The sequence below is a fragment of the Pituophis catenifer genome, unplaced genomic scaffold (assembly GCF_029215685.1).
Source record: "Pituophis catenifer annectens isolate HBS135680 unplaced genomic scaffold, rPitCat1.0.hap2 SCAF_1, whole genome shotgun sequence".
NCBI lineage: Eukaryota > Metazoa > Chordata > Lepidosauria > Squamata > Colubridae > Pituophis > Pituophis catenifer.
The window spans coordinates 158,833,386-158,848,210 of record NW_027256881.1 but is presented as its reverse complement, the minus strand read 5'-3'; the positions used below and the strand labels follow the sequence as shown (position 1 = coordinate 158,848,210).

At 38.3% G+C, this 14,825-nt stretch overlaps 1 protein-coding gene across 1 annotated transcript in view; it reads left to right on the top strand.

Moving 5' to 3' along the window:
- The window catches only part of PKHD1 (PKHD1 ciliary IPT domain containing fibrocystin/polyductin), a 184,027-nt gene that overhangs the window by 41,057 nt on the left and 128,145 nt on the right, over window positions 1-14,825 (top strand). Inside the window, exons 26-32 of the mRNA XM_070956611.1 lie at window positions 676-954; window positions 1,467-1,597; window positions 5,010-5,148; window positions 6,047-6,242; window positions 6,902-6,969; window positions 8,968-10,593; window positions 12,040-12,183. Coding sequence (XP_070812712.1) covers window positions 676-954; window positions 1,467-1,597; window positions 5,010-5,148; window positions 6,047-6,242; window positions 6,902-6,969; window positions 8,968-10,593; window positions 12,040-12,183 — 2,583 coding nt within the window. The remainder of the gene's footprint in view (window positions 1-675; window positions 955-1,466; window positions 1,598-5,009; window positions 5,149-6,046; window positions 6,243-6,901; window positions 6,970-8,967; window positions 10,594-12,039; window positions 12,184-14,825) is intronic.

Below are 14,825 nucleotides of genomic sequence, written 5' to 3'. Positions count from 1 at the left end.
TAACTTTTCCTCTCTTAGTTCTTTTCTTTTGGGTCTGTAGATTTTTTCTATGTGATTATTCACCGCTTTAATAAATAGTTAAGAGTCTCTTTCAGATTTTTCCCCTCTTTTTTTTTTTTAGGGTTAGATTTTGAGTAAAAAAGGAATCATCTCACCCAGTTCCATTCACTGTTCTTTTACACTGCTCCTGTGTTTTCTTTGTTTCTCAGCTATCCCAGCTTCATGGCAGCCATTTCTGGCTGCATCTTCTCCTCGTTGTGAAGGAGCAGGGAAAAAAACCCCTGGAACAAGCGGGAGAGATTGCAACTCTCTGCGACCTGCAGGGTACCCCTTTTTTCTTCACCACTACTCCAGGGTGGTTTTAGCTCCTTTCGGAGCCTTCTAACGTGGAGAACTTGGTGTGGGAGTGTGGAAACCCGATCCTCACATCCGATATCGTCGCAACGTCAGCCAAAAGTCACAACCCAGATTGTTGAGGGCTGACATTGTAAATCACCCAGAGAGTGCTGTAAAGCACTATAAAACTGTATATAAATTTAAGTGCTATTGCTATTGCTATTTTACTGTATTGTATTTTATGTTGATTTTAATGTAATGTAATATCTATATGTCTTATATTGGTATAACTCAAAGTAATATGTAATAAATTAAATGTTATTTTCTTTAAATTTTCAGATGATACTGAACACATAATAATTCACATTATAGGATCTGGCTTCACTGCAGACCATCAATCATTGCTCATAGAAGCAAACAACCTAACTTGCAAAGTCCTAACTTCAAACCACACTAATGTCCTTTGTCAGATGAATGTATTACAAGTTGGATTGTATAAGGTGACATTATTGGTAAGACCTTTTGGATTTGCAGTCAATGCCAGTGGAGAAAGTAGTATCTTCCTGAAGATTACACCTAGATTGACTTCTGTTGAACCTTCAACAGCTTCAGAGATAGGTATGTCTGAATCATACTTACTTTTGATAAGCACTTTTATATATATATAAAAATGCCATTCAAAGGCATTGTGTGTGTATCTCTAACTCTATGTCAGTGGCGGAGTGAGTTGAAAAATGAGCAAATGCATTGAAATGTTAGGACTCTTTTTGTTTGTTATTCTTTCTAGGAAATCACATTTGTTGTTCTGAGCCATGTATATAAGACTGTGGAAGAAAAACAAGATAAATCTCTTGTTTTTGTAATGTATTTATTCTCTAGAATGTGCTCCTTTTATAGCCGTGGATTATATGTTTGGTGGCCTAGAAGTGGAGCTCTCGCCTCACAATCAGGAGGCTGTGAGTTCGATCCTAGGTAGAGGCAGATATTTCTCTCTCTGGGCACACTGAGAATTTATCTGCTGAAGAAAGCTCCGTATTGGTGTCAGGAAGGGCATCCGGCCATTTAAACACTCTGCTAGCTCCATATATATATAAAATTATTTCATTCATTCCTGCCTTGTACATTTTTAGGAGGACTTACAGCGATTCTATCAGGTTCAGGCTTAGATGGTATAAACACAGTACTCTTTGGTTCTCAACCTTGTCCCATCAATTTTAATGCCAGCAATGCAGTGAAAATGGAATGCAGGCTTCCTCCTTGGGTAAATAACACCTTCAATTATATTGCAAGGCTATAACAATTCAAACTCATTTGTGGTGATTTGATGATAGTGTGTGTGTGTGTGTGTGTGTGTGTGTGTGTGTGTGTGTGTGAGAGAGAGAGAGAGAGAGAGAGAGAGAGAGAGAGAGAGAGAGAGTCTGTGTTTTATTTACCCTTTTGGAATTATTACTTTTCCTTATGAAAATATAAAATTAGTTGTGGGTAGGTTTATTTGAATTGTTTATTTGTCTTTCTATGTGTTCCTATTCATTGTTGCACATGCTGCTGTAATTAGAAATAATAAGAAAGGGTATAATGGGATAGCTAAAACATGCCTCATTATAAATAAAATTGGCTGATATAACTCATTGATCAGTAACTTCAGAAAAGAATTTAGGATATGTTTAATTAAGCGTAATTGGAACAGACAAGGCTGCATAGAGTTCCCTTCATATTATATTGTATATTATTCCAAAAGGGCACAGTACTAGAATATAAACAGTGCTAATGTCAAGATACAAACATTGTGAGAATTGAATATGTGAAGTTGTCAATTTCAGCATGTTGTCATATATTTCCTTCAGCATTTCCTTCAGTACTATTTTAATTAGTCCATGACTGTAATGAAATTTCAACTCTTATTTGGAAGCTTCAAATTCTCTCTTATGCAGCTATGGACAAGCATACAAACTAATTGAACTTCCACTGAGGACTTTATACTGCTCCAAAATCTGTTCTGAACCTCTGTAATTTCATACTATTTTCTATGTTCAGCAGCATTGAGCTGATTTATTTCTAATTTAGCTGTCATTTATTTGTTCAATCAATTTATATAGCTCCCCATCTCAACAATGACTCTGGGTGGCAGAACAGAATTAAAAAAAAAAACACAAATATGTATACAAAAGTTAGATTATACAGCAGCTGAGAAAACAGATCATCACCACATAGCCAGAAGACTGATCCTTCATGCATCTGGAACTTTGCCCAATCACAGAAGCAGGTCTTTAGGCTTTATGAAAGGCCAACAGGGCTGCGTCAATCTGATCTCTGGAGGAATCATAAGAGTGGGCACTGGGATAGAAAAGGCTTATTTTCTGGGCCTTGCTGCACTGCATTTCTTGGCTAATAGCATAATTTGCCGGTCTTGCTAGACCAGAATAGTTGAGTAGAAACAACTGGGAAGAGATGGTCCCATGAGTAACAAGGCTTCAAGGCATGCAGGGTTTTAAAGGTACCAACTAAAATCTTTAATTGAACCTGAAAGCACACTGGCAACCAACACAGCTCATTAAATAGTGGCATTATATGCACCAAATAATCAACTACCCTTGCTGCTGCATTCTACACCAGTTGAAATTTTCAAATGTTCTTGGGAAGTTCCATGTTGAATGCATTTTAGGAGTCCAGATGAGAGTTCAGAAGGGCATGAGTGACTGTGAGCAATGTCCTCCTCCCAGGGTCAATTCGATCAGATGGGCAATCCTACAAATTTAATAAATCAATGAATAAACAAATGGATTTGGTTATTCAGAAGAATGCAAAGGCCCTCTGAACCATGGTTGCTCTTCAAACTATATTTACAAATCCAGGAACTCTAGATTGAGTACTAGGTCTGTTCTGAAGTAGCACCACCCCATCCAGAACCAAAGATGGAAGGTCCCAGGCATCAGCATGTTCAGACATCCAAAGCTACTCAGTCTTACTTGAATTGAGCTGAAGCCTGTTGCATCCCATCCAGGCCTACAAAACCTATAGGCATTGGGACAGGATGTCTAAAACATCACTCAGATAGCCTAGGGTGGAGATATAAAACCAAGTATCATCAGCATACTCACTCCATCATCAGATGTCCTTTCCCAACAACTGTATGTAGATGCTAAAAAAGAGAATACAGAGACTCCTCCCACCAACACTGTCTGGAACCAGTCCCAGAAGAAGGAGGAGAACTTTTTCATTTGCATTGCTGAGAACTTCCCTCATCTTGTCCCCCAACTCCTAGGACAAGACAGTTTCTCTGTATTCTCCATAACCCACTCAGTAGCTGAACTGTAATACATAGGGCTACAGCAGGTATCTCCTTTCCCATGAGGACCAGAATAAACCACATGGCAAATGTATATAGCATGAACCAAGGTATGGATGGGAGGAGCCAATGATAGGATGCTATTCTTTGAACACTCCTAGGGCATAAACCCTTTGAGCCCCAAAGGAACTCTCTATTGGTGAAAGTGCTCAGGCACCAAGCCTTCCCTAAAGGTAAAGGTTCCCCTTGCACATATGTGCTAGTCATTCCCGACTCTAGGGGGTGGTGCTTTCAAAGCTGAAGAGCCAGCGCTGTCTGAAGATATCTCCGTGGTCATGTGGCCAGCATGACTAAATGCCAAAGGCACAGGGAACGCTGTTACCTTCCCACCAAAGGTGGTCCCTGTTTTTCTACTTGCATTTTTTATGTGCTTTCGAACTGCTAGGTTGGCAGAAGCTGGGACAAGTAATGGGAGCTCACTCTGTTATGCAGCACTAGGGATTTGAACCGCTGAACTGCCAATCTTTTGATTGACAAGCTCAGCATCTTAGCCACTGAGCCGCTACATCCTTTACAAGCCTTCCCTAGACTGTAGCAATTGAGAGGAGATGGGAGAAAGAGAAGAGATGACACTCTGAGCTACTTCTTCCCCATCATTGCAGCAGGCTTAAGCTTTGTGACAACAGAATAGGGGAAGCCATCAGGGCTCCACTCTTTCCATGTGGTCCAGCTTTCATTCTCTTGCTTTCCAAATAATGAAAGGTAGAAGAGGAAGAAGGCAGGGGAGAACTACTGCTGCTGAGGCAAAAGATTAGCTAAGGGAGCAGTGGAGAACAAAGTGGTACAATAGCACTAGTGGCTACTGTACCACCTTGTTCCTATTCCTTGAGCAAAGAATAGGGAAAAGGGAGTTCAGCATCCTCTCTGCTAGTGTCCTTCAAGGTGCCACTTGGGCTGTCTTTAGTGCAGAGGTATCAACCTTGGCAACTTTAAGACCTGTGGACTTTATCTCTAGAAATTCGCTAGCCAGCCAAGTTTAAAGTCTTAAAGTTTGCCAAGGTTGGGCACCCCTGCTTTAGTGTTTGCATGTATCTACTTTTTCCTATTGGGCAGCTGGTTGGCTATTCTTGTTTTTTATGACCTGAAAGAAGAAGAGCTAAGGTTGGCCACAAACTGTTTTTGAGAGTAGAATGTTGGCAATGTCAGAGTGCTTTGGAAAGCAGTTCTAAGAAGCAAAAACAGGTGGGAGATTGATTTCAAAACCTTAGAATAAGTTCTGCAAGATTTTTTTCTTTATTGTGGGCTTTCCCCACATAATCTTGATGCTTAGTTTATTTCATGGACGACAGACATATTATCAATATTTTGTCATTCTTTTTTCTCCTAGAAAGGAGGAGAGGATATTACTGTTCATCTAACCCTAATTAATGAACATGAGTTGATTGTCTTTGCCAATGCTTTTACCTATAACTCTTCTCTAAATCCATGCATTGTGTCAATGAACAGAAATAAAAGTGGCATAACAGGTAAAAAGGGAAAAATAAGTGGTTTTCTTTTTTGTTTTTTCCTTCTATTCTTATTTGATTTTTCCAATATTTATATCTTTCAGTGAATTGTTTGAAAGTGTTTTGCATATTTAGGCAATAAAGTTGTTAAAATTTAGTGCTTCAGAATAAAAAAAGATCACAACTGTTCTGTTCACTAGGCATCATGTTGGGTAGGTAGGATAATTTTGATACAAAAAGTGCTACCCTCAGGATTCTCTCATTAATGTCTCAAAGGCTCCCTTTTCAGGGTTTTCCTTTCAATGAGACCTAGATAAAACATTTGTGCTTGCTTAGTACATTCCCAGCTGTTAGTTATGCTTCCAATTGGCAGATTTGCTTAGGCACATCATTGAAGGAAAAAGATTGAGAGATCCAGGAGGCTATCTAATATCCAATTATACCTGTCAAGGCTGCAAGTGCAAACAGGAGAGACGACTGTCAATGTAAAGAAAATCCCATATTAACCTTGAATACTTTCTGAATGCAGCATATAACTTGCATATTGGTAGAATGAATGAATGGAGACATAACAGCCACTGAGATTTGTTGCGGGATTTTTATCAAGAGCACGATGCATATGATTGCCAGGTGTTAAGGCTAAATTGTCAGACAGTTTTTGCCTCAATGTCCTGCTTATCACCTTCCCCTTATCTTACAGAACTGTATTTTTGGAGATAAAAAGCAGAACCAAATGGGTTTCTCTGAAGACAGTTTTATTTCAGGCAATGTTTTAAAACACAAACATATTGTCAACCTTTCAATGTGGAAATAAATATGGGCATCGGGATTTGTGGAAGAGGGTTGTTATGAGAGTAGCGGGTTACTAGCTATAACAAAAAAGTATTGTCTGGTTTGGTTTTTTTTTTCTTCATTGCAGGAGGTCAGCTGCTTGTGATAGGTATTTCTTCATTTTCCAACTATACTCCATTTGATATGAAGGTCAAAATTGGGGACACTGCAGTTCAAATTCAAACAGTAACAGATCGTGGAATCAGTGTATTGCTGCCTTCTCTTGCAGAAGGATTGCATAGACTTTCAATATTCCTCCATCATCTCCCACTCAACACAAGTGGGTAAGGGGCTCTGATTTTTCATGGTTAAAATTTGCAATATAAAAGAATTTTAAGAGAAATAATAAGACAAATGAGAATGGAACCTGATGCCTATCTGTCAACATGTGTTGACAAGATGGATCTGAGAGTATTTTGGGCAATACCAAAAGCTCTATAAATAATTTTCTCTTGATTAGGTTATTATGAAATGTCCAAAATTGTATTTGCAGTTTTCATTTATCTGCCCTTCTGAAAACTGCACACAGTAGGACATTATTCTCTCTCTCTCTCTCTCTCTCTCTCTCTCTCTCTCTCTCTCTCTCTCTCTCTTTTTAAAATGGAGAAATAGATTTATTATTTGAAAACAGTGCACCTAAGATCTTCTGGTAGGCTAGCATGAGAAGCTGGAAGGAAAACAGATTTGTTTCAGTCAGCTGAGGATCACATGCAATTGAGCAGAGGGGGTAGGCAAGACTTTTGGTGAATGTTCAAGAACATATGCATTTCTGTACATACAGCATCATTCCAAACCCAGAACTGAATATCTTGCAAATCACATCTGCCATTTCCATTGAGGCAAGTGATATTTGAGTTAATCAAGACTGAATTAATTTTTTTTTGCAGATGATGGGGGGGGGGAACATGTTTACTTAATAATAAGAATCTTATTTATTTTCCAGATTGGAGCCATCAATCCAGTATGTTACAGAGATCTTCAGAATAGAACCATGTTGTGGCTCCTTCCTAGGTAAATAATGTCATTGCTTTGTACGTATATATTTAAGAAGAAAAAACTTGGGATGATTGAGAAGAGACTCTGGAAAATATGAATACACATTTAATGAATAAAGCCTGCAGTCTATCCTCACATTTAATGGATGAAGCCTGCAGTCTATTCTATGAGAGAGCTCAGATGGTCCAATATTTATATTTGTATCATGTCTATTTTTTTCTAAATCCTCTAGCTACTTAAGGGATGAATATAATATATCACCTTTACACTGAAAAATCTTAAACTAAGACATTTGGTTTCTATTTTGTAATTAATATTTTAGAATATGATTTTCTATCCTCAACTCTCATTTTCCAGTTTTGCTTCCAATTCCTTTTCTTTTTTCACTTACCATTAGTGAGTTCACGGGGGCTAATTATTTTAGCAAAATTAATAAGTGTGGAGAGAGGAGTTAAATCTTATTTCAGAAAACAAAATAGTTTTGGTGACTTCCCCTAAAGAGTAAATGGCTTCCATCTCCTTTAGATGCAAAGAAAGCAAAGAGATGCATCTCAGCACCTAATGTCAGAATAGAGAAAAGAAATACTTTCCAAGGCTGATTCATTCCTGCCCTTAACCTTTTCCACTCAGAACAGTAATGCATAGGCTAGGCCTCATAGTTTATTTGGTATAAGTGCTGATTTTTTCTTCCCCTCAGTTGGTTGTGGACAGGTTGTCTATGGGTTACTATGGAGAATTTGGGTTACCCAACAAATAAATAAGGCACCAAAGGGTGAAGGACTTGAGACCCAATCTATTTCATATTTATTTATTTTTATTTATTTTTCTTATACTTATATGCCGCCCTTCTCCCAAAGGACTCGGGGAGACTCACAGAAATTAAAATGATGAAAACAATAAAAATAGCTACCAAAATAATCAATTAAAATCCCCCAATTAAAAATCACCCATCAGATCAGCAAATTTGTTGGAAAAGCCATGTCTTCAGGACACGGTGGAAAGAGCGGAGGTCAGGGGCCATCCGGAGCCCCGTGGGTAACCCATTCCAGAGGGTCAGTACGCCCACAGAGAACGCCCTCATCCTGGGCACCACCAGCCGACATTGTCTGGCCGATGGCACCCGGAGGAGGGCAGTCCTATGTGAGCACACAGGGCGGTAGGAGGCAGGCAGAAGGTGGTCCTGCAGGTACCCCGGGCCCATGCCATGTAGGGCTTTATAGGTAAAGTTAGTGAAAATGGAGATTGAATATGATTTTATTCTTTATAGCAATAGCATTTAGACTTATATACCGCTCCACAGTGCTTTATAGCACTCTCTTAAGAAGTGTGGTAGCGCAGTGCTCAGTACTGCAGGCTATCTCTGCTGACTGCCAGCTGCCAGCAGCTTGCCAGTTCGATTCTGAGTGGCTCAAGGTTGACTCAGCCTTCCATCCTTCCGAGGTCAGTAAAATGAGGACCCAGATTGTTGAGGGCAATAGGCTGATTCTTTAAACCGCTTAGAGAGAGCTGTAAAGCACTGTGAAGAGGTATATAAGTCTAAGTGCTTTTGCTATTTACAGTGTCAGCATATTGTCCCCAACAATTTGAGTCCTCATTTTATTGACCTTGAAAGGATGGAAGGCTGAGTCAACCTTGAGCCACTCAGGATCGAACTTCTGGCAGGGGGCAGAGTCAGCCTGCATTACTGTATTCTAACCACTGCATCACCGCAGCTCTTTGTATTAAGGTTTTATTTATATCAGTGTTGTAGTAAATTGACAAAATCTCAGAACAATAAACCACTAATATAGAATTTAAAATTCAGAAACACCAATAAAACATATATAGAGAATTTAAAGTACTGGAAAAAAACAAAACACTGAAACAATTAACATCCCAAGCTTCTCTCTAACTGGGTTGCCTCATTGGGCATCTTATTCTGTACTTCAAATTAATACAATAGAATATAATTTTTCAAATTATATTAATTTTGAAAAAAATTAACATTCACTAACATTTTTATCTCTTTCCTAGGTGGAACATTGCTCACCATTTCTGGAACAGGTTTTAGCAACAGCCCAGCCTTGGTCTTGGTCCTGATTGATTTTCAACCCTGTGCTACAATCAGCCTAACTGAAGATAAAATTCTATGTCGGACCCCACCACCCACTCAGCCATCTAATACCATTCTCAAAAATCTTCTGGCAGATATAGAAGTATACATAGGCAACCAGTCATTGGTAGACCCATTTCAAATGAAAATCTTTAAGAATTACACTTTTCTTTACAACAGGTCTTTAACTCCAAATATCATAAACATTGAAACAGAAATATTGAACAATAGACTGCACCTAGGCATAGAAGGAGTCAATGTAACAAATTCAGTAGCTATCCTGGGACATGTGGAATGTCCCCTTGAAGTACAGAAGATCAACCACTCTATAACTTGGTCTCAGTGTTCCTTATCTCTAAGTCTTCTAGAACCAGGACACTATGTTATGAGAGTTCTCCAGAAGCAAATGGGCTTTGCCAACATACCGGCTGAGATGCAGCATTTTACCATATACCCACAGATAAAGACTATCTCTCCATCTCGTGGCTCAGTGTGTGGTGGGCAGTTGCTCACAATATCTGGCCATTCTCTCAAATCTTGGTCAAATTCTGCTTGGGTAAATCTGACAGGCAACTTGTCTTGTGATATCCAACACTCGACTGAACACAGCATAATATGTGCCCTTTTTTCAAGTGATCCCCTTTTGGATGATCAGCAATTTCCTAATGTACACCAAGCTCTTAATATCACAGTGAATGTCAATGGAATGTATAGCCATTGCCTAGGAGACTGCTCGTTTCATCTTTTTGCAAACAAGACTCTTGTTATTGATGCTGTCACTGTGAGGTTTTCTGGGATCTTAATTTACTTGTCAATCAGAATTCAAAAATTAGTTTGGGCAGGGGATGAAATCCTTATAGAGGTGGATGGACATCTCCCTTGCAATATAACTTTTTTGAACAAAACCAGTATTGAATGTCAGATGCACAGCCTTGATGCAAAAGAACATAGCATTTCAGTATTGAGCAGAAGCTGGGGTTCAGCCTGCCTGAGACAGAAAGACTCCAATATCTTTAGAGTTACTCCTGTGCTGCTCCATCTTTATCCCCAGAATTTCAGTATCAATGGCGGAGGCCTCCTGACCTTAGAAGGTACAGCACTTCAAGGCAGGACCAGCACTTCAGTTCTCATAGGAAATCAGAAGTGTCTCCTCACCAAAGTCACATATTGGGCCCTTAAGTGCCTTGTGCCTTCAGGCCAAGGTACTGCAATCGTGGGGCTCAACATAGACAATATGTCGTATCCTGCTGGGGAAATAAGCTACAGTGAAGAATTCACCCCAGTTTTCCTCTCCCTTCTGCCTTTCACAGGCCAGTTTCTCACAATAATGATTTCAAAAGTTAGGCAAATGGAAGACATGTACGTTTTCATTGGAGGCTCTTCCTGCATCAATGTTACTAGCAAAAGTACCAGTTTGCAATGTGTGCTTCCTCAGCTTTCTACTGGAGAATATAATGTGACAGGTGGAATTGTGCAGAGGGGCTGGGCCTCCTCCAGTTTGGTATTCACTTCAGTCCTGACAGTTATCACAGTGAAAAACAGCCATGGTAAGTACTGTATGTGGATGCTTCTGGGGAGCAGAAGTCTGTAATCTCACTGAATTGATGCAAGAAGCAGAGGCAAACTTAGAATTTCAGAATTATATTTAGTTGGAGTCTTGTTGTCTTTGTGAAATAACTTGCTGTTTCTTTTAGATTAGAATTTTTCCTCAAAGTGATAAGCATATGGTTTTCCTTGCAAGTCATAGATCATGTTTATGTTTTCTCATAACAATCTGTTCTCCTGCAACAAAATGTAAGAAACTTTTTATCGTTTGATGTTCAAAAATCACACTTGTGATATCACATTACTTACAGAATAAATGCTGCATCAGCTGAGCTTCAAAATCCCATTACCAGCTTTGAAGCAAAGTCCAAGTATCATAGCTGACTTTCACCACCTTATGTTGACTTTTCTTAGTCATTCTACATTTGGAGACATGCTTCATGAAAGTAGATGGCTAGCAAGACCATGTGTTAAGTGTCAAATGAAGGATATTGCAAGGTGTTAATACATCACATTAAAAGAGATACATCATAGAAAGCAGTAGCTCTGCATGTGATAACAGTGGGATTCTAATAGATTATTAATAATCAGCTTGTATACTACAGTTTAAATTTCTTGTAATCTGTTTTAGAGTTTATCTGTTGTGTTGTCTGGAGTGATAAAACAGGGATGCACAATCAGAGACTCAGGACACTGTAAGCTGCTCTACTTTTTTTTTGCTCCCCAAACCTCTCAAAATCCTGCATACACAGAATGATTTTTTTAAATTTTTGTACACAAATCAAATTTTTTGTATACAAATCAAAATTGAAAGTAGGCATGTTAAGCCTCTTTTTTGGGTGAGTTTTGGAAAGGCTCAAAAACTTCCAAAAACAATCCCTACCAACAAAGATTTTCTCCTGCTCCACTCCAAGACCAGAATAAAAGAAAATAAATTGAAAAGAACCAATGAAAATTGCTTACACTTTGTGTAAGGTTTTACTCTTCATACTTATATGCCATCTTATTTGTACATATTTGTACATATTTTGTTGTTAGTTGCGAAGTCATGTCCGACCCATCACACCCCATAGACAACGTTCCTCCAGGCCTTCCTGTCCTCTACCATCCTCTGGAGTCCATTTAAGCTCACACCTACTGCTTCAGTGACTCTATCCAGCCACCTCATTCTCTGTCGTCCCCTTCTTCTTTTGCCCTCAATCTTTCCTAGCATTAGGCTCTTCTCCAGTGAGTCCTTCCTTCTCATTAGGTGGCCAAAGTATTTGAACAGTCATATTATTTTCCTTAAAGATTTGTGAAAGGAACAAGGGAAATCATTATCTTTATATATTATTGACTGTCTTCCAGAACATAATACATGTATTTCCAAAATGTTATAGGAAACTGTGGCTGACAAATTTTAGCAATAGCAAATTGTGAAACGCTATGCACATTATTTCTTTTTCAAGGCAATCTTAATGGAAGAGAAATATATATACACGGAAATGGATTTTCTCCAGGAAATACCTCCGTTACCATTTGTGGTTCTCCTTGTGAAATGCTGAATGTGACCACCACAACTGATTTGAGCTGCTTAACGGGGCCGTTGAGTGGTCAGTTGAATGACTGAAATGTGTTAATTCTGATAAGAATGATAGAGGAAGAAAATATGGTGACTGCACTGTCAATTGCTTCTCACTGCTGTGGGTACAAAGGATTACTGTGACTCTCTTGCTGCTATTTTAAATATAATGAATGAAACTGGTAAGAAATTAGGAATTGTCCTTCAGTATGAATTTAGGGATGTGGTGGCTCAGTGGCTAAGATGCTGAGCTTGTCAATCAGAAGGTCAGCAGTTCAGCAGTTTGAATCCCTAGTGCTGAGTAACAGAGTGAGCTCCTGCTACTTGTAGAAAAATAGGGACCACTTTGGTGGGAAGGTAACAGTGTTCCATGCACCTTCGGTGTTTAGTCATGCTGGCCACATAACCATGGAGGCGTCTTTGGATTCTTCGGCATAGAAACAGAGATAAGCACCTCCCTCTAGAGCCAGAAACGACTAGCACATATGTGCAAGGGAACCTTTACCTTTACCTTTATGAACTTGAAAGAAAGTGGCATATCCATGAAAAATGTTATAGGGGTTAACCAAGTATAAACTGATCTTGATTTCTATCACATCACATGCATATCTATTGACTGTTAGGTCTGTTTCATCCTTTTTTTATTCAATTTGTTTCTTGGAAAGAAAACCCTAACATGCAAATATTTTTAATAATTTTTAAACAGTGTTCACAGTTTTTTTTAAAACTCTCCTCTCCTCTCCTCTCCTCTCCTCTCCTCTCCTCTCCTCTCCTCTCCTCTCCTCTCCTCTCCTCTCCTCTCCTCTCCTCCCCTCCCCCCCTCCCCTTCCCTTCCCTTCCCTTCCCTTCTCTAGAATCTAGAAAATGTGATACCTGGCAAACTAGGTGAAAAATGCCCTAGAATTAGCCATGCATTTCGATTTGTTACTCTTTCCTGTTATACTCTTTCTTGTTATCCTGCCAATATTATGATAAGGCAAATACCTACCTTTCTAAAGCAACCATAATCTCCCTTTATAAATATCTTCTTCCCAAAAAGTTAAAATCAGCAGCCAAAGTTGTAGAATTGTATATCAATATGTTTCATTAGCATTATATGTAAAGTTGCTTTTTTATTTTTCTATAGACAAGTCAAAGTAATATAGTACATACTCTGATTATTCTGGTGAGAGAAACAAGCTAGAGTAACTGATTCTCTGATACAATGATAAAGAAACCAGGGAGACCTCCATTGGCTAGATGAGCCAAGAGAGAGACATTAGACATAATCAATTAACTGACAATTTGTTCCTAAAAAGGAAAAAGAAGGGGAGAGAATATTTCAAGTGCTAGTAGGAAACAATTTATTCTACAGAAGACTGCTGTCTTTCAGAAACGTATTTGATAAAGGGTGTTACAAAACCAGTTTGTCCTTATAAAAACATCCATATCTAAAATTAGATAAGGTAAGGTCAACATTCAGCACAATTTGTTTTTAATAATGAATAAATATTTGATAAATTTACTTATTTTATCTGTAAAATACTGAAATAATAAACATGTCAAATAACCTGGAGTTAATAACAAGAACAAATGGAAAATATCCACTTTCAGGGAAGAAACAGTAAGCTAGTGTAAATTTAAGTTTTCAAAACATTTCCTTTGCCTGTCTTTGCTTATCAGCAAAGTGAATAAGTAAAACAAGTGAACTCACCATTATAAATTATATATAATTTCTGAATTACTGTTCTCTGCCAAGATTCCCACAATGCTTTAACATTTTACATATCTTTTTTGTGGTAAATAATTTAGGAACCATCCACTTTAAACTATAGAAAAATAAATTTTCTAAGGATCAGAGTAAAATGAGTTCAGCTAAGATACGAAACAGAAAAACCATTGATTGCATTGAATTTCCCAGTTGGATTTTATTCATTCATAAGAAATGTAGTTAATTGTTAGATCTTGCAATATTTTAAACTACCATTAGATGTCAGTAAATGAACATTGATTACTATTACTGATACCGCAGTGAGAGTTTTCCTTATTTTTATTATATGTGTTATGCTGGTTGCTTCAAACCACAAACTGATTACTTTTGCTAGTAGAAGAAGACAGAACTTGAGAAACAGCCTGCAAATAAAAGTTTGAGTAACAAGAGGTTTTTAGTTTACAATAAACCAGCTGAGCTAAATCAAAGGCAGGCTAAGAAGAATAGTCAACATTGGTTATGTGGTTATGAACCCAAGGAAGAACATCAAGAATAGGCAAAATCTTTACACCATTTTTTCCTCACAGGGAAGGCTAGAGTGGGAAAATCAAAATATTTTTAATGAACAGAAAATATTCTGAGGCCCCAGGTTGTTTGGGTTAGGATTAGGTCTGCATTTTTCTGAGAAGATACATGATGATGGTGGTTTCATGGACTGAAAAAGATACTTGTTCATACATCAAGCAATACTGTATGTTGTAAGAAACAGCTCATCCTGTCTCAGATTTGTGTCAATTTGGCATCTGTTTATTGCACTGTAGTACTGGAACAGTTAATAGGCTAAGACAATTGCTGACATAATCTCCTCTTGCTGTTTTTTGCAAATAGCAAAAAAGCATTTTGTGTAGGCTTCAAACTAGCAGGGTTATGTGGCCTGAAGAGATAGGAAGACCCCATTTGTTATTCTACAGCTAGTTTTATTC